Raw genomic sequence first — 20,784 nt, forward strand, 5'->3', positions numbered from 1 at the left:
GCTTTGTGCTGAGAGAATTAATGGCCCATAAGATCATATAAAAAAAACGGAAATAAAATTCTCAATGGATTTAGTTCATAAATTGTGTTTTAATATTTAATTCATTCCCAAAGTTATTTAAATTTGTTCATGCATCTTCAAATCTTTCGGCAAGGAAAATTTTATTATATTTGTTATTTTCTCTAGGGAGAATTCTACTTAGCTTCGAATCATTCCCTTCCACTAGATTATGAAAATTCTTTTTTATGATATTGTTCATAAATTTTATATTTTATATAAAATTATAATTTATTATTAAACTTGTGATCCATTGGTTCAGGAAATGAAGCAATAACATGAGAAATATGACATATCTGATCCTGGGATGTTTATGGCTGGTTTTGATTACTAATTTTTTTTTTTTTTCTATTGATTTGGTGCCCATCATATTTTTCGAGTCTTAGGTTAGATCGATTTAGAAATTCACGAATAAGTAAAAGATCTTATATTAGGCTTATATATTAATTTTTGACTTTTTATTTATAATTTAACATAGGTTTCAGGATACTGAATGAAATAGGTAAAACCTAATTTAGTAGATCAATAGTATCATACTCAATAAAGGGGTTATAAATTTATGAACTTAAGGGCTAATTATATATTATCTCTATAATTAGCTACGTAACATCCCGGTCCCTATACTTTCAAATGTTATATTAAGTTTGAAACATTAAGATCTCTAGAGTTAAAAAAATAATTTTATAGGATTAAAAAAATTATTAAAGTAAATGAGTTAAAATTTTCACTTTTGTAAATATATGAATCTCAATATAACTTTTAGAAAGAATATGGATTGAGATGTTAAAAATAATTAATTATAAGGGATAATCAATAATTAGGCCTAAACTTGATATTGGTAAAAAAATATCACTACAAAAAAATAAATTAATAATAGTTGAATCATGCAGCCCTGTCGACTTTCCTAATGATCCTCTCACTGAAACTAAATAAATAAAAAAAATATTCTTATATGCTTAAAGAAAACTCAATTTAAACACTCATTATATCACATATAACAAATCCTAAAACTAGTACAATTAGGACTTCGCTAGCCCTGTCAAATTTTATTGAAACCCTAACTGCACTATGATAAAAGTTATTGTAGATATTTATTTGATGATATGCCAATGGCATTTGAATGCTTCCTTGGCATGTTTGTTCATCTTTTGCTTAGTATACAACATTTAGATTAGTCGTGACTATATAATTGCCTTTTTTGTGGGAATATATCTGTTGATAGACATTGTTGGACTCAGTGACTAAAAAAGTTTGTAAATCTATGACATTGTTGAACTTAGTGACTAAATAAGTTGTGAGACATTACAAATAAATGATAGCATGTTTCTTGTTTCTATTTAACTTTGTAAATCACACCATGTAATAGTATATTTTATTTTTCTCAATTGATTTTTCTTTGGCCTATAGCACCTACTTCGTACTCATTTTATCTTATATTTTTTTCTTGATAGAGAATTAAAATAATTATTGAAAACAAGACAATTTTATGGAAAGGATACCCGAAGACATTATTCACTTTGAAATCCTCCAATGGCTTCCCTACAAGACCCTCTTGAGGTTCAAGTGTGTTTGTAAGAGGTGGCTTCAGCTCATCACTTATGACCTTGTATTTGCACAGCAACACTTAAAACACAATGGATCATTCGGCTTCATATATATGAATGATCAAAAAATTGAATTTAAACCTATCAATGTCCTTGGAAAACTTGATATTTGCAAACCTATGTCATCTTTCTTTCCCCATGACATCGAAGTTGACGCGATTATTACAGTTACTAATGGGCTCGTCTTATTAAAGCTGCAAGGATTGACTCCCTCCAATAATAAAATATATTATGTATGGAATCTAATGACTAACGAGGGTCATGCCATCCCTGAATGCTCCAAAAATAATGTTCTTGGATTGGCTTTTGAACCATGGGCTACTCCGACTAATTATAAATTAGTAAATCTTTTTGAAGAACATTTACAGGGATTCGTGAAGTTTACATTCAATATATACTCTTCAGATATTGGACGATGGAGGATGTCTAATCGGGAGATTATCCTCTCATTTAAACGTTATGATATATCAGTTCCGTCGAATATGGTGTACAAAGGAGGTGTCATATACTGGAACCTTTCTCCCTATGTATTATGGTATAATCTCAATGAAAACAGCGCAGGCTATATGTTGTTGCCAGCATTGAAAAAGACAGTGTTTCGATTAATTGGGATGACAGACGAAGGGTGTTTGACGATCATTCAACCGAATCCCATTCATGAAAACTTGGTATGGATAATGGACAATGATGGAAAATGGATCAAGAGGTATACCTTCTCATATAAAAGAAGATACTATAAGATTGACTGCTTCCACTTTATACTGCCATTTATGGGAGGAGATCGGATATATATGGTGGTGACGGATGAATCCCTGGGTTGGAAGAACATGTTGTGTTATCACAGCATGACGACCGGGGAGATTGTAACGATCGGTGAGTTGAAGAGTTTTCATTCTGCAACCTTGTACACATTGTTGAACTACAATATCTTGACTCGGATGGGTGGCGTACAAAACTGAGTGAAGCGAAGCATATCTCAGCACTTTCTATTTTGTAAGTGATGCAAATAACAATTAATATGTATATACATATTGTGTTGGCTATATATGTTGATCAATTTTGCAAACCTACCTCGAAGAATTTTATAAGCTAATAAATCAAAGTGAACCACTCGACAACATCTGTTTGTTCACCGTCCTCATTCGACGTCAAGAACAAACATCTTTTCTTTTTGTGCCTGTCAATGCGTACAAGAAGATGAGATCTTATGGTGAAGGGTGATGTTGCATAGTGGATTAGACCCTCAAGATTAAATTATAATAGCTGTAGTTTAGAATTAAGATGTAATAGGTGGCACAGCGCCCTTGAAATCATCCCACTTTCAAGAAGAGAACACAACATGAGAGAAACCAACGCAGGCGTCTGAGGAGAAGCTGCATGGCAGCCCTTCCTCTCTTCGGCAGAGAGAGGGAGAAGGAGAGATCAAAGAGCGAAGAAGAAGGAAGAAAAGAAGAGAGAGAGAAGAAGGATATTTTTTCCTTCTTCTTTTCTTCTCGTCCTTGATGTGCGACAGGCGGATCTTTTTCGATTTCTTGAGAGAAGAGAAAAAAGATCTTGGATTCTTTTTGTTCTTTGCACCGTACTCGACGATTCTTCTTGATCTTCTCTTTTCCTCTTGTTAGTCTCTGTGTGCACGACGAATTGAGATAATATGGCTTTCTTTGATGTTTCGGCGATGCCACCGGACTCGAACGCGAGCCCGAGAACGGGAGCGGCTTCTCTGTCTTCCTTTTCGAAGATTGTCTTCTTCTTGAGTTCTTGTCCACCTAAAAAAAAACAACAAGTCGATAATGACTAATGATGAGAATAATCATAATGATGGAAGAAGAAGATGATATGACTGGGGCTGTGTGTGACAACACTGACGATGACGATGGACCAAACAAAATCGTCCAGTTACTCAAATCCAAATGGCGAGGAACATAACCTAATTTTAGATTCAATAGGAGCTAAATCGACCAATTAAGAGTGGCATGATCAGGAATGATCGGACCCAATATGAGCCACAATCAAGTTCAGCTCAACCCCACTTTGAGTCAAACTCTAATTCAGATCAATGCCGATTTGAGTCTAAAATGAATTCAGCTCAGCTCAACTGAAGTTTGAATCGAAGTTCAATTCAATCCCAATCTGACCGAACCATACCTAAGATCAAATCCAAGCTCAACTATCCAAGTAGCTAGAAGACTAAACTCGTCTCGACTTCCAAGGCTGTCAAACAAGGAGTCTGATAGCTTTGGAGGAGCGTCAATTAAAAACCCAGTCGGCCCTAACAGTAGAAGAGCAAGAGAAGTAGAGATATAGATCAAAGAGACATGCATCCTCTTCGATCTTGTAGTACCTTCTTCCTCTTCTTCGAGTAGCATCAAACCATAACTTGTTCCACTTCTTTCCAAGCTTGTAGCGGCACCCTTGATGTAGTTAGTCATCCAAGAAGCAACCAACCCTGGCTATCTCTTCTTCGATTTAGCCTCCTCCGGCAGCAACCCTATTGCAGAGAAACAACCGGAACTTCCTCTTCCATTTAACCTGCGGTAGCAAGCCTTAGCAGCAACACACGATAGCTTCTTCCTCCTCCTCAACCAGGTGCCAGCAACTTGTTCAACCCCAGCAATCGCAGCGTCAATCGAGCAACAGCTACAACCGAGGCAACCTTAGAAAGAGATGTTGGTGGCTGTAGAAGAAAGGAAGAGAACGCTCGAGGCAATGGCGACCTTGTAAACCTGAAGAATTCAACGCTTGTGCGTAACAAGTTTGAGCTTTAACGCTCACAAAATCCTTTCGATAGTTCCTTATTTAGGTCCTCTTGTCGAGTGCTTTCCCCATATGAATAACCATATGACACATCTTAGGTGTTGGCAACATTTTAGTGAGGTGTCAGCCGAGTGGAAGTGACCTGTCAGGAAATGCTAACGTGTCAGCCTACAATATCGATTAGAATATGTAATTAATGACAGGTTGGTTTGAGAACTATTTAAGATGTGTTATTTATGACTTAATTATATGTGAGTTTTTTTTTTAAGGTGTCTTTATAAGTATATATCATTTATTTTCTTTCCTATATATGAATATATGATTTTGATATATCTATTATAACTTTTCCATGCATTTTTCTTATTTATATTGTATATTCTTTTTTTCTATTTTAATAATTTTATGTAATTGCTCGAATCAACCCATTGAAAGGATGTGTCCATTAGAATAATATCCACTCGAGGTCTTTTTTAAGACACTTTTAGACTCATCTTAGATAAACATACTTAAATATTTTTTTTATATTTTGAATTATATTATTTATTTTTATTTATTTAGTTCGTCAAAAAAAGGTCAAGTCTCGTCTCTCCAAGATATTGTTTATGACCCGTGAGTTCAAGAAATGATCCTGGGATATTAAACTTGTGACCCGTGAATTCAAGAAATGATGGAACAACATGAGAAACATGATTATATATATATATATATATATATATATATATATATATATATATGATCCTGGGATGTTTATTGTAGGTTTTGATTACTAGTTTGATGTTTTTTTCTATCGATTTAGTGCCTATCATATTTTTTGACGAGTCTTACGGCCGTGAATATTAGATTGATTCAAAAGTTCATGAGCAAAAGATCTTATGTTAGGCTTTTGATCTTTTTCCGTATCTTTTTTTTTTTTTTGGCAGATTATCGGTATACTTTTCATGATAAAAATATTTTTAACTTGCAATTATGGTTTTATTATAAAATGTTAAGATCTCCTTTGATAAGATATTTGATCTGTTAGTTTGGTATAAGCATAAATTGATGACCATGAACATCTAAATATAGATTAATTATAATTTAATATAGGATGGAGGATGCGTGACAGTCTGATCAGGCCCAATCTAATACGAGTAAAATAGGTAAAACCTAATCTAGTGGATCAATAGTATCATAATACTCAATGATGGAGATCTACATCCATGAACTTGATATTGACAAACAATATATTACTACAAAAAAAAAGGTAATTTAATGATAGTAGAGTCATGCTGCCCAATGTACCTGCATAATGATCCTCTCACTGACACTAAATCAAGAAAAATAATAAAAAATATGTTATTCTTATACGCTTAAAGAAAACTCAATATAAACACCCATTATATCATATATGGCAAATCATAAAACTAGTATGATTAGGACTTCCTTGGTCTTGTCAAATCTTATTGGAACCCAAACTGCACTACAAGAAAAATGTTATGTTGTAGTCATCTCAAACCCTTTCCTCGTGTCTTCCAATGGAACGGTGAGTTTTACTGTTTTTTCACTATATTGTAGCTATTTATTTGATCACATGTTCATGGCATTCGAATGCTTCGTTTGCATGTTTATTCATCTTTAGCTTAGTATACAACATTTAGCTTAGTATCGACTACATAATTGCTTTTTCTGTGGGAATATATCGGTTGATAGACATTGTTGAACTCATTGACTAAACAAGTTTGTAAATCTGTAACATTCTTGAACCCAGTAACATTATAAATTAGTGACATTGTTGATAGACATTGTTGAACCTAGTGACTAAATAAGTTGATAAACATTGCAAATAAGTGATAGCATGCACATCAACGCACAACAAAGCGGCAGTATTTCTCTGTTGCTCTCCTGGCATTTGACCACAATTAATTGCCACTATATCTTCTATGTGTTCAGTTAATTGTTTGAATCCGGATGCTGCAACCTGGCACCCTTCTTCGACAAAACTAAAAATAAATCTACCAATAAGTGGCGTCCATTATAAAACTTCTGCATTTACAACACACTTTGCATATTAGGTTCTAAAGGAAAAAAGGGTGAATTCAGTTTTTCCACCTATAGTACAAAGATGAGCTCAGCCTTCTCGCCAAATGTTACACGAACAGACGATCATCATCAATCTTGATGAAGATTCTGTGCTGGTGGAGCAAATCTGGCATCTGCCGCCAACACCACATTGTCGTCTGCAAAGAGTGCTTTAATAAACCAAGGGGTTTTCAGCAGTCGGCGTCCTGTCATTTGAGGATAGACATCCTCGAGGAAATAGTATGTATGACCCGCAATCATGCCCTGCAGTAAGAACCACATATAATCAGCTCAGAGATGCCAAAAAGATACATCGTAAGTATGGTCTGGTCTCACGAATGATTTCATGAAGAATGGCAACACAACCATATGGCAAATCACAGATCAAACGATGCCAGTGGTCACCTACAACTTTTGTAAATCTCAGATTAAGCGCAATATAATTTAGTTGGGCCAACAAATCTATTTTATAGTTTCCACCTTGAAAAAGGCGAACCAAGAAACCAAACCTAGCGAATCCAATGGTCGAATAAAATACCAAAAATTTGAGATTTTGGAAGTTGACTCTGTGAACTTTTCGCTAAGCATGTGTAAAACCACCAATGAGGATCATATCTCAAAGTGTGTTTTTCTGTTGTTTTTGTGCATAAACACTGGGTGATAAGTTTCAACTTTCAACTGTCAGCATCACATAAGTTGCAACAACCTTTGACTGATTCAACTAAATGTTCTAACAAGCATCATATATTTAGAGTCTAAATTCTTAAATTAGACTATTAATAATTACCAAACCAAACCACATACCCGACAAGACAGTGACCAACCAAAGGCAGCAAAAGGTCATGGACTAAAAACTGAGCACATCACTGCCATCTAAGTAGAGTAACCCTTGCCCAGTTTAACAAAATTGGGACCACCATCACCCATGACAGTCATTTACCAGAATGCAAGTCCACAATTACCACCATATCGATTATCTAGACAGCAGACCTTCCAAGGACATTAATCAGAAATACGGAATTCATGGATTAACTAAAGTATAACATTTATTTATCTGAATGTCAGCTATGCAATACTTATATCTTCAACCGCTTACCAGAAGATCCACCCATGCGTTGCTGCCAACAAGAACAGAGAACCCCAGAAGAACCTATAACAGGGAAACTGTAAACATTTAGATGACTTTTTCAAACATTGTTACTACTAAATCCAGCTGGTAGAACACAGATGTTAAGCACTCATAATTAGCTGAACATCTATTGAAAATAAGAAACAATTAATTTTCATTTTGATGACTGTGCAGACACCCTGTACAAAGAGACATGATGTTCATGACAAATTTCATTATTAGAAAGCCAAATTTACAGTCATGCAGTACAAAGAGACATGCTGCTAGAAAAAGGGCCATAACAAAGTAATCTTGTCAAATACACAATATCAAACAAACTGAAAGTCTTAGAAAGCCTTTTCCCTCCTAACAACATTTCACTGTGAGATTCTTTTTTGGAAGCATCAGAAATATATGCAACCCTCCCAATTTCTTTTCAGAAATTACTAAGTAGAGAAGAGGACATCACAAAAATAGTATAGAGTAATAATCAGAAATATATGCAACCCTTCCGATTTCTTTTCAGAATGCACTATCAAGAGAAGAGAATATCACATTAATACTAGAATTAAGATACATAAGTTAAAAATTAAATAAGTTGGCTAATTAAGAAAAGAAATTATTCAATGAAAGCTCATGTTGAGCTTGGCTGATCGAGAAAATTCAACGATGCCACTCACCCATGGTAGATAAGCAGCAGTAAAAGTGAAAAGACCCAAGAAACTCATGGGAATAAAAGGATTATGCTTGCTCCAAACATAGACCTGCAAATTTCAATATAAAGAGAGACAGAAGGTTAATCAAGGTTTTAGATATCACACACGGAGTAAGAAATAATAATATTCAACAACTGACCATCATGAACGTCAAAGAATTGCTCAGGAAGAAAAACTTTGCAAAAGTCTCAGACACATACGGTATCATCCCACCAATTAAAACAATCCCAGTCAACACAGTTGCACCAAATAAAAGCATGAAGAAAAAATCAGCTGTCCGGCCCCTGAATGAGTTATCCTCAAGCAACTTGCAGTATCGAGCCAGAAAAAACATATGGAATAGGAAGTCAAAGTCTGTCAAATTTCAACAAATAAACACCAATGAGAGATACAGCATATAATGAATGTTTCTGGTTAAAACTGCCTCAACAGAAAACTAAATGGTTAATAAGAAGAATAAAAACTATTGAATGGAAGTCAACACTTAGCAACAAGAACCACAAAAATAATGCACCAAAGGAAAGGATTATTGGTGCATTTGTATGCTTGTTTTGACTTGCCAAGCCACTGTAGTGATTTTTTTCTCAAATATTTTCAAACAGAATCATACCTAATTGCTATCACAAGTTCTTTTTTGGAGAAAATATAAACAACATACAAGTATTTTCTTTTTACATTTTCTTCATCAACTGTATTAACAAATAAATAGCAGCAGTGTCTCAAGAAAAAAAGGAAAAAAAGTATGGCACTGCTGTTTTTATACGATGGTAGCAAAAAACTTATCGGACAATTAGACATACTAATAGTTTTTGATACTTCATCAAACATAGTAATTATAAAGGCATGTCATACTACGGCACACGGGCGGTATGTACCGGTCCGATCTAATAGGGGACTGATACAGGCAGTACATGTTAGTTTGTCAGTATGTCCTATCATACCATGTGTCAGTATATCAGTACGATTTGATATGTACCATATCAATGATTGGTCGATATACCTGTACGGACCAATAAAGTGAACCATGCTAGTTATCCAAGATACTATGATCTCCCACACTCAGGCAAACTTCAATAGAGATATTATCAATTCCTTTGATATATGGTCAATGTACTTCTAACTACAATGTCAGGAGAACTATCATCTTTTATGCCTAATTGGGTGGAGATGCTAGTTAAATATTATTCATCATAATTTATAACTGCAAAATAAAAGTCAACTTTTGTAGTATATATTATCATACATATATACATTGTTACATTCATGTTGTTATTTCCATTTTAAAAAAATCAATTTTCTTTGTTTCATATGCATCATAGCTTAGATATGCTAACATAATAATACTTTATAATTTTTTGAAACCAGGAATTACCAAATTGGAACTTGGATTTTTTTAGCTGAAACACATGTTTTGTTAATAATCGATCAGAAACCTTTGAACTGTAACACACTAATAAATGAGAAAAGACTGCAAGATGATACACTTTGACTTTTCTTCATAAAAATATAAAACAAAATAGCTTAATTCTTCTAGTCAACACATACAATGTGCCGAGAATGGACTTATTTATTCAACTTTCAAGTGTGGCCTAAATGAAAAAAAAAAAATCAATTGTTTATTCAAACTTAACAGTGAACAACCTGACTAGCATGCTTTGAAAGACATAAACCAAGAAATGACCAACAAAATGATAGCAAATGTAGAGGCTTCTAAGGCTTATTTGATGACTATATGGTCACACCAAACGAAAGATTACGGCATCAGTACCTGAGATTTTTTGTCAACATTGGACTCTACTTGGTACCAGCATAAAATTAACATATGAGGGAATTTAACCAGAATCTAGTTTTCATACACAGCAAAGAGCCAGATAATCCATTAGCTTTGTGCATGTGACAAGCATTAGATGAAGCTAACATAATTTCATCAAAAACTAGCAACAGAAACAAGCTAGAACAACATGAGAAAGCAAAAACTTCTAGGGGGATATCCATCCTAGTGACAATCTCGCTCAAGCATGCTTAACTTTGAAGTTGCGATAGAATATAGTACATCAGTGCTGGATGATCAAACCCAAGATATTTTGTTGGGGATTGAATTGTGAGAAAAATCAACTTGATACAACAACCAGGGCTCCTTCTAACATTTGACAGATGTTCCCAACCTATCTCCACATGTTCATAAGGAGTCTCAATCTAAACACTTCACATTATGAGTACACCTTCCTTCCATAAATGTCTAGAAAGTAGCATCCAGGACTCCAAATGGATGACTCTGTATAATCTCATTATTAATAAATCAAAATTTTCTAGCATATTGAGAAATTGGGAGATGGCTCGGTCACAGCGGCATGTAACTGCTACTCAATAATAACATGCGAGTTTGTTAGAGGAGCCCCTACCGACCATAATTCGTTCATCAAGGGTTCCATACATAACGGAGAAAATAAAACCAGCAGGCTCCAAGACCAATAAAAGATATTTCTGAAAATGATCTTTTTTCGTGTCAGAATGATCTTTCCCGATGTGCATGAAAGATCAATCTGATACGAAAAAACAAGATCACAAGAATGTGACAGGATTCAAAAACTTTATCGTGACCCATTTTGCCGAAGCACATAAAAGATCATTCTAAAACGAAAAAACAAGATTCCAAGATTGTGACAGAACTCAATACTTATTCGTTACCCATTTTCCCGAAGTACAAGAAGTTCGTGACCAGCCGCCAAATCTCATACTGCTGCAAGACGAGCTTGGGATTCAGATACAAACTGTATGGCGATAGTATCTGAGAAAACAATCAATTCAAGCATCCATCAAAGGAGTACCTCGTCAACCTAAGAATATACGATGGACAACCTAATAAAGAAGGCATACAAGTGCCAACCATCCGAAACTCCTTCCAAGAAATCGCTAATATTCAAGAACGAAAGGGGTACGAGAAGCATCGACAAGCAACAATGAATCTTGAACCCTAACCCTTCACCGAACGGAGAGATCGGAGGAAGAAGAAAAATAAGAAGAAGAAAAGATACCTCGATCGAGCACCCGAGGGTGGTGGCGACGGCGGCAGTGAGGTATGATCTCGTGATGAGGGGCATCTGCTGGTACCATTCCTCCACCGCTTGCGCCATTTCCAAAAACACCGAGTCGGAACCCAACAGAGAAGGTCGGAAGGAACGCACGCCTCGCAATCCACAGGCCAAGAAGCCAAAACCCAATCGTGGAATTGGTTGAGGGTGAGAGACGCGTTGAAGTAGCACTAGGTGGACCGGATCGAGTTGGTAGCGAACCACATTAAATATGTCCATGGCGACGGCGTTGCCATAGACACGTGGAACCCATCAAAGGAGTGCTAGTGAAACTTAATCAGGTTGGATCGAGTCGGTTGCTTCTTGAACCGAACACATCGACTCTCTCTCTCTCCCTCTCTCGCACAAAAATGCTACTTAATCGAGATACTTAATTTCAGAGTATAGTGGACTCGATATTACACTCAAACTCCACTTTACTTATACCACCCCAACAGTTGAATCAGAAAACCCCATGCACTTGAGTATTGCCCTTTGTTGTAATTCAACAAGTAAACAAGCAAGACTAAATGCTTATGGGAATTTTAATATATTAGTTCACATGAAGATATGTAATACCTTACCGTATCAATATTTCGAGGTTGGTTCGATTTGGTACGATACCAGTGTACCGAGCGATATACGACGGTATACCGAGCGATATACCAGAGCGTACCGAATAATTTTATATATTTTCTTCGTATTATAGCACTGTAGCATTGCTATAGTATAGTACTGTAATACTATAGTAATGCTATAGTGTAATACAGTAACACTATAGTGGTACATATCGTCCGTATCGTACGGTATCATTCGATACCGTATATCATGCTTCACACTATTCTAACTTTATTGTAAGAGAAATAGATAGACTCGCGTCAAGTAACATAGAAAGAAGGAAGCAATGATGCACTCTAACCTGCGAACTACAAGAGCAAGCCAAGCAGCTTTCCTTGAATGAATTGAACCGACTCACTACTTGGGGCTGTACTTCAGCAGAGTTGCAGAAGCCAAAGTGCGTTAGCTTATGTTTATTTCAGGCTCTAGCTAATGTGAGTTTGCCGATGTAAGAACCAAAAAAACAAATAATAAGCAGAATGCAGGTAAAGCAGAGTCGAAGCTACCCGTAATAGGTGTTGTTAACCAAAAGAACTCACTATCGGCACACAGAACATTGCTGGTTGGAAGCAATCAGCAGTCTTGTCACTCAATTATATTATAGGATAACTCTCCAATTCAATTCTTAAAGCAATTCGGGTTATGCATTTGATTCCGAAAGACCAGATGAAATAGCTCCTCATACATTGCAGCAACAGCACTTACGGGAGAACACCTTAAGCTCTTCTCCTCTCCGCACTAAGCCCAACTAGAGGCACATTCATGTGCACAGGCAATTCAATTCAAAAAAGCATTCTCCTACTGCTACTAGTCCTAGCAAAGAGCGACACCATATATTCTAGCAAACCAAGGGAGATCCAAGCAGCAAAAACTAGAGGCTTAAAAAGAGAGTGCGTTTCAATACAAGAAATGCCAATTCTGATTTGAAACCACACCTTCCCATCTGCTTAAACCAACCCTTGGCTTGGTCTGTAGCTTCTGATTCAATTGCTAACAAGCCCTTCGTGGCAAAGGAGAGCCTTTGATATTAGTCCTACCGTGGCCTAAAGGAAAAGTAAAAGTACTTAGGCTTCAGAATATACCTATTGATACAGACTACAGCAGGTTATAGTGATGAGAGAAGAGAGTCGAGAACCTGCAAGTGAGGTGGACTGAGGGGACCGAAGTATCTCCAAAGAAAGAAAACCCGCATCGACAACACAGCGGACATCGACACCGGCAGCATAAACCTTCGTGTTCTTTAATGTCCCGTCTTTTCTTGTTCGCCGAGTTCTAAGCGGTGACAATTAACATATATCAGATTTCACACCACCAACCCAAAAGCTAAGCTTCTAGGTTGTCGATCAAACCAAATCAGATTCTCTCAATTTTTATCGTCTTCCTTCAAGCTTCACACATCAAAATTTCGGAACAGAGAATTGCAAGATTCATTCCCATTCCTTATTCCCCACGATGAGCCCTCTTCGGTTTCTTCCAGCGCCATCGAGATCGCTGCTTCACGATGACGCATTCATTTATCCAAGAGAATCGAGTTTAGCAACACTGGCAAACATGAATCTTGAACCCTAACCATAAATCGAAAAGAAGAGATGAGAAGAAAACATATCTCGAGTGAGAACCGGACGGAGGTGGCAACGGCGGCGACGAGGTGCGATGAAGCGACCAATGGAATTGAGCCAGATCCAAAAACAACCGAATAGGAATCCTGAAGAGAAGGGGGAAGAAGCACGCCGCGCGATCGAAAAGCAACAAAACAGCCATAGCGACAGTTTTAACGGTGGAATTGGATTGGATTGGATTGACAGAAAAGAAGAAAGAGAAGGGAGAAAGGAAATCGGATCGAAACGAATCGGATGCGAGTGGCGTCGAAAACGACCGGCAACCATTGCCACATGAAAGTGGCGGACGGGGACATAGACCGATAACAAATATAAATAGTAACTACTTACGAGTAACGAGAGAAGATGAACGTCAACACATTCCTTCAACCTGTCAAACCAAACCGTCTGAAGATAAATAAATATAAATTACTACTGTCTCAGAAGAGACCACATCATTGTGGTCACCGTACATAATAAAAAGCTTAAAAGCTTTTAAAAGGTCTCAAAAGAGACCAACATAATAATAGAGAAAATTAAAGAGCTTTAGAGTAAGAAAAATGTTTCAATAGGTAAGCATACAAAAGGACAACAATACAGCAAAATTCATGGCAAAAATACGGGAAACATGGCGTAATCAGAGACACGAGAAGGAGCTAACAACACCTAAACCACAAACCAAGGGAGACACCAAAAACAACACCTACTATGAGATTTTGCGAATGCAAATTCTCAAGTTATCCACAAGGGGAGTACAGTATTTCTGAGGTACAAAGAGAATAGTTTCAGGAGAGGACTGGTTGTCCAATTGTTCAACAAGGGCACCGCATAGCCGAAACTCCAGTACGTCAAACAACGTCAAATCATACAGCCAATTTGTCCCTCGCAAGCATGATCGATTGGATACGACTGAAAAAGCACGCCCTGAAGCTATCTGACCACTATTACGCAAGAGAAAGCAGGTATTAGTTTCATGATGAATAAGAAATATAGATTGGAAATCCAAGAACTCATAGAAGGGGCTCCCGTCGACGAACGAACGGGTTGGGAGGTGATGCTTTTTCGTGGCGTGGATGATCAGTTCTTTAAAGGAAGCCGCATAGTTACAATCCGGAAACAGGCACGAGGAAGGAGCATAGGTGCACTTCTCCGCGTGCTCCTGCTGCTTAATGTAAGCAACAGTTTCTTCGCAACCAAACGAGGCATGAGGGCAAGAGATCATCACGGATTCCATCACGTTCTCCAGAGCTAGATTTCGAGCGTAACTTAGGAGAGATTCACAGGTGTGGCATATATAACGAAGCTTCTCGTAGCATGGATGGCATGCAACATGACCATTTTGGCACTGAGAAAAATTACAAGAGATGACAGTATAAAACCAGCTCCGTGAAGCTCACCTGTACACAACAGGATTGCCACAGACTAAAACAACCCCCGATAGTCATGAGAGAAGAGAGATAAGAACCTGGTAGATAGGTGGCAACAGCGGGCCGAAACATACTATGCATTCCAGAACCCGGAGGGCAATGCTGCCGATGTCGACGCCCGTGTCGTTGCTGTTGCGGCTTTTCTGGCTCCCTGCTGCCTCAGAGGAAGCAGTAGATGCATGTTCTACCTTCAATTTCGATTTCGATCCCGAGCACTTGGTAGCAGCAGCTTGCCCTCTCTTGCTCCTGGTGTACTTCTCCATGGCTGGGAGGCGCCGAAGATGCAAATGCAACTGAGCAAGGATGATGCAAATATACTACTCAAGACGACTACATGTTACTTGTGACTTCCCACTTTTCCATACGGGAAACCTGCAATAGCAGACAAGCATCATGACCATGAATCGATTGGAGAGTCGCCTCGTTTCCAGTTCAGAATGGCCCCTTCATATCCTCAAGAGACTCGTGTTGCCAAGCCTCGCACGCTTGATCAGTGTAAAGAAGGTACAAATAGAAACAGAAAGCTGAACACGTTGCACATATAAATAAGATACGACACCTGAGCACTACGTAGTGAAACTTACAACAAAACTTCTACGTGAAATGATCCCCCCCCCCACTCCCAGGCTAACGATGCTCTTTCACCAAACTGTGCTTTGTTATTATGCATCGTAATTCTTACGGTAACCTGCACTTTCACTGCATGTAGTTTCCTGTTCCATATTTCCCAAAAACGACACCTCATGGCGCACTTGGATTCTTCAGGCGTGGCCTCGTTTGCTGTTTCAAGATGGCCCGTTTGTATACCCCAGAGATTTGAGTTTATCTGTACTGGAAACAGATGTCTTTATTGCATATGCATGCATCCATTTGTCTATCTTTTACTTTCGTTCAAGTATCATATAACAACATATGTACTAAACGCTTCCAATGAAACTCGGAAAAACCTTTGTTGATCGAACTGTTTGCAGGTCTGCAAAACATTTTATTGTGATCAATAACTATGATTGGATAAAACTTATGAAACCTGCAGACCAAGAGAGTGATGAGCACACAAGGCAAATTAGTGGTAGGACGAGAATCCAAGCATCCTATTTGTGATATCTCCAACAAAAAAGAGGAGAGCTTTGTAACGCCTAGAATTAACCTCTGCAAAGTTTTGCTTGATCGAACTGATACTTCATCGTATTGATCTTATCTAACCTGCCAACCACGGTTTATAGTCACATCAGCATCAAGGTCAATATAACAGACGATGCCCCTCGGTCAATGTTGTTCCGCAAAGGTTGGACGGCACCGACTGAGTACACTGTCGTCCCACAAATATCGAGACAACGCTGTCTCGCAAAAGTCGGGATGGCACCGCCCGAGCACGGTGCCATCCCGCAAAGGTCGAAACAGTGCCAACCAAGTACAGCGTTGTCCTGCAAAGATCGAGACGACATCGACTGAGTACAGCGTCGTCCCGTAAAGGTCGGGACGACATCTAATGCGACATTGCTGTTCGACGCCATGGCACTAAGGACTCCCAACATCTGCTCCAGGAGTAAGCCCACCGCCCGATGGGTCGACAACCATAAATATGATAGGTATGATCGGTCCTCGGGCTGAAGGATAAAAATCATCACGAGGCCGACGATTGGAGATCGATTCTTGTTGGCTCATTTTCCACCCAATTCTAACAAAATCTTCGGATGGGTCGAAGTTAGGAGTTCCCTTTCGAACCCTGACATATGTGTAGGGATAGACGATAGAGAGGAAGACGGCCAACCAAAGGAGAGTCTCCAGATCTTGAAGCCAAGCCTCAAAGCCCGACCCCATCGGACGACGACTCCCACGGCCCAAGTACCAACGTGGATAATCTTGTACACTCAGGACCGAACCAAGCCGTGCTAACCCCTCGACAATGGTGTAAAGGATCACTATCAACTACCAATTCAAAGAACCAGAGTTGGGATATCGTCTTCCACATTAGAGCAAATGGGGCTGGAAATAATTAGAGAAGATGGTTTGATGCTGGACACGGGAGAAAATTATTTCCCTCAAAGCCTTAAGCAAAATGGTCATCTCCTCACATTTTAAATGAAGTTGGGTCCGCTGGAATAAACGTAGTCGCGACACTAAATTGGAAGACACGAAGTATGATGGAACATGTTTTTATTACGATAATAACTAGCTATAATGTTTTCCAACCGTTTGAGATGAGCGAAAGTGACGACAATAAATCCTAATTTGTTTAAATCGTAGATCTCTCTCGATTTAAAGCGAGCTTATCAGGATGTATTTATGAAGGTTGATATTAAACCGAATATAATAAATGAGATTTGAGTGGACTGTAGATGAAGGCCTCAACTTCCTGCCAACGCGCATCGCACACGGTGGCATGGGATTAGGTAAGACCGTCCAGTGTTATCTTTCCGGTACATGCAGTGCAGGTGACCGGAGCTCACAGGGCTCGCTTGTAATTACGGCCGATAGAGCAACAAAGCTCCGTCCAGAAGTAGTGTTTATCCTTAAAACCATGAAAGAAAAAGAAGGATCCCATGAAGGCTCCGATTGATATTCCAAGTTTGGACTGAGCATGAGCTGGTGGCACATTTATTATTATCGCTGTGGGGGAGATGACCGCTTGGAAATCTATCAGTCAGCACGTGCTGGCCGTCCTCATGCGGCTTCTCGATTTCATGATATCCACAGAGTTTGGTCACTTTACTTCCCTCAAGAGTCGCAAAAGACTTCTAAGTTCTACCTGCAACTAACAAGCTGCACATCGCAACCCCCACCCCCATCGCCAAAACCACCAGTCTTCGGTCAACTCTCTCCCTCCTCGCCTTTCAACCACTGCATCCCTTCAATCTCTGTACCCACTTCCCTCATCCCCCATTCACACTATATATCCTCCAACTCTCTCCTTATCCTTCATCATCTCTCTCTCTCTCTCTCTTTGGTCTATACCTACAACAATGAGGAGTCCTTGTTGTGAGAAGCAAGGCAGCAACAGGAGAGCGTGGATAAAAGAAGAGGACAAGAAGGTCGTCGACTGCATCAGAGTGCATGGCGGAGCCAGTTGGAGATCAGTCCCCCGGGGTGCAGGTCGTCGGTCGACAAGCACATACAGCTTTTTATCATGAGGTGTAGCTTACGTTCGCTCGACGGCTAACCTTTGAGACTGTTTCTTGGACAGGACCTCTTCGACGCGGTCAGAGTTGCAGGCTACGTTGGAGCAATTGCCTCCGTCCTGATGTGGGAGGAGGGTGCTTCGAGGAGGACGAAGAGGACCTCATCATCAAGCTCCACGCTTTACTCGGCAACCGGTATGCTTACTGTTCCAGACTGGCCAAAGAAGCGTGTCGAATTATCTTAAGAGTAACGATCTTTCTCGTCCGTGATTTGATTGTTTTAGGTGGTCGTTGATAGCCGGGAGACTGCCGGGACGATCCGACGACGAGATCAAGAACTACTGGAACTCTCATCTGAGGAAGAAGCTCAGAAGCATGGGTGTCGATCCGGACAACCACCGGGTGACCCAGAACGTGCTGCTCCGTCGATCCCAGAGCTCGCACAGTGCAACTCTATCGAGCACCAACGACGCCACCAATGAGCGGGTGGAGCGCTGCTGGCGCTTCAACCCCGCGACGGAGGGCCACCGGGTTTGCTACGCCGACGGACGTCCGGAGGAGAACTGCAACGGCGGGTTGCCCGATCTGAACCTTGACCTTACCATCTCCCTTCCATCTTCGCTTGTAGAGAAGAGACCAGGCTCGGAGGATTCGACCGACCCAGCACGTCTCGAGAACCCAACGCTCCTCCTCTTTCCATAACTCGGTCGCACGTGGAGTGATGGTGCAGCGTACGAAGGTCTCGATTATGGAGTAGCGGAACAGAGGGCTGCGGTTGCTGAGCAGCGGAGGCACTACGTACAATCTGACGTGTACTGTTCGATTCTATTGTAGCTTAAATATATTATTTTTATCCCTCAAGTATCTCCGAAAAATCAACGAATAGATGGGATTGATTACATATGAAGTCATAAACTTTGTCGTTCAAGAACGAGTACAAATGATCCGAGAAGCAAACGAACATGAGAGTCGACGTCGAATACGGAAAACGTCCTCTGTTTTCTGCGCGCGTGTGCAAGCGTCGTCTGACTGTACGTATCTTGGCGCGTATAAATTGGCAGCAAGTAGATTTTGAAGGTTAATGTTGGATCTTTACTTGCGAAGGGTAATGTTGATGCGAACCTACCATTCCTTGTGCTTGCGTACCACATGACCTTGATTTTTCTACAGTCGTGATGGCTTTAAGAAGCTAAAATTTAGGTGCATGGATGATGGAAGATGAAATTAAGTACTCCGAATCGCATGCCTCTTCTGAAAAGCGAGAGTTATTAAAGAGGATTTGCCATTAAGAGCTTGGTCTCTTTTCGGGACGAAGTGGGGCATGCAACATTAGTTTCAGATAAAGCCAAGATCGATATCCTTATGATCATCCGAAGGTCCCATGTAGGAAGGAAGGAACACACTCCACAGTGCTTCTGCATGCATTAGTTCTCCGGTCTGTGACGAACATCATCGTAATTAAAAAGATGGAAAGAAATCAAAGCCTTCGTTCTTTTTTCTTTTTGTTATTCGAGCGAACTGTAGATAAGCATGCATGAGGGACCAGCCTTCGTCCGAGTGTCACTGTTCTCCAACCTGGCCATGGTGACACTTGACTGGAGGCCATTCCCCCTCACAGACTGTGCTGCCTCTTCTATCTCGTGATGACGGCGACCGTGGAATAGAAATCAGACCGTGGCTGTTTGTCTGCAACGCATGGGTGGAATCTGGAACTTGGAACTGAGCACCCACCAAATGATCGAGTTCATGTTGGACGTCTGATGTCAAAGTTCAAAAGGAACATGAGGAGTACCTAAAAGTCTTTAACCTTTGCTTGGCTGCAACTTGGAATGGCAACATGAGATCAGCATGTAAAGCTCCTGATATAAGGGGACACCGATTGTGCTAAAAATTTTTAATGTCGATGTGCATTGGAAGAATGGATGAAAGCTTGTCCAGCACGGGCTGTGATGTGGATGTTCTCACAGGACCGGACTTGTATGCGTGGGGTCCATGCGACTGTCGCATGTTTCATCTAGATTGCGAGAGACGGACCATTCACATGACTCATCGTGAAGGATGTTAGGATGATCGGTTCCTCCACCTAACATACAAACCACCTGAATATATAGTACAATCTTTATATACCTTTGAATCGCGAATAGCGCATCTCCTCCTCCTGCGAGTGCGGTAGATGTTGTCTCTACCATCGATTTCAAGTGTTATTTAGTTATATATTCTGGATAACAGGAACGAAAAAATAACAAGTAACTGCTGACCTTCAAACTCCTAGCAGGGTTTTTCTTTTTTTTTGGTTTCTCAATTTTATTCTTTGGTCCTCTGCAACTTAGCATTTTAATTCCTCCAAATATTTAGATTTTATGTATCCCTTCAAATATTTATGTTCTTCTAATTTATCACCCCTATTAGCATTCATGAAGTAAATTTAGACTAAACAAATATTTAGTTTGAAAATTCTTAAAATTTTAAATATCTGAAGCGCCCATTACATTTCACCAATTATGACTCCTAATTTTCTAAAATTAAATTAACAATAATAATAACATGCAATTTATTAATTTAAGAAGTATATATATATATATATATATATATATATATATATATATATATATATATATATATATATATATATATATATATATATATTCTTAAAA

General features: G+C 39.2%; 3 protein-coding genes across 3 annotated transcripts; 1 reads left to right on the top strand and 2 right to left on the bottom strand.

The window, feature by feature from the left end:
- Positions 1-6,262: 6,262 nt before the first annotated feature.
- LOC135614612 (derlin-2.2-like) lies at positions 6,263-11,575 on the bottom strand. Its single transcript, XM_065112143.1, has 6 exons — positions 11,333-11,575; positions 10,986-11,085; positions 8,437-8,651; positions 8,262-8,345; positions 7,570-7,623; positions 6,263-6,737 (listed from the first exon to the last, which is right to left on the bottom strand). Exons 1-6 carry the CDS (start codon positions 11,429-11,431, stop codon positions 6,564-6,566), a joined length of 726 nt encoding a protein of 241 aa, XP_064968215.1. The 5' UTR covers positions 11,432-11,575; the 3' UTR covers positions 6,263-6,563.
- A 2,715-nt stretch (positions 11,576-14,290) lies between these two features.
- Positions 14,291-15,274, bottom strand: LOC103988316 (E3 ubiquitin-protein ligase SINA-like 10). The gene is made up of 2 exons (XM_009406862.2): positions 15,050-15,274; positions 14,291-14,929 (listed from the first exon to the last, which is right to left on the bottom strand). The coding sequence occupies exons 1-2, from the start codon at positions 15,272-15,274 to the stop codon at positions 14,291-14,293; spliced, it is 864 nt and encodes a 287-aa protein (XP_009405137.2).
- Positions 15,275-17,826: 2,552 nt separating this feature from the next.
- On the top strand, positions 17,827-19,037 carry LOC135613461 (transcription repressor MYB4-like). The gene is made up of 3 exons (XM_065110491.1): positions 17,827-18,104; positions 18,196-18,325; positions 18,415-19,037. Exons 1-3 carry the CDS (start codon positions 17,975-17,977, stop codon positions 18,830-18,832), a joined length of 678 nt encoding a protein of 225 aa, XP_064966563.1. The 5' UTR covers positions 17,827-17,974; the 3' UTR covers positions 18,833-19,037.
- Positions 19,038-20,784: the final 1,747 nt, after the last annotated feature.

The sequence above is a fragment of the Musa acuminata genome, chromosome BXJ2-6 (assembly GCF_036884655.1).
Source record: "Musa acuminata AAA Group cultivar baxijiao chromosome BXJ2-6, Cavendish_Baxijiao_AAA, whole genome shotgun sequence".
In the NCBI taxonomy this organism is placed as follows: domain Eukaryota; kingdom Viridiplantae; phylum Streptophyta; class Magnoliopsida; order Zingiberales; family Musaceae; genus Musa; species Musa acuminata.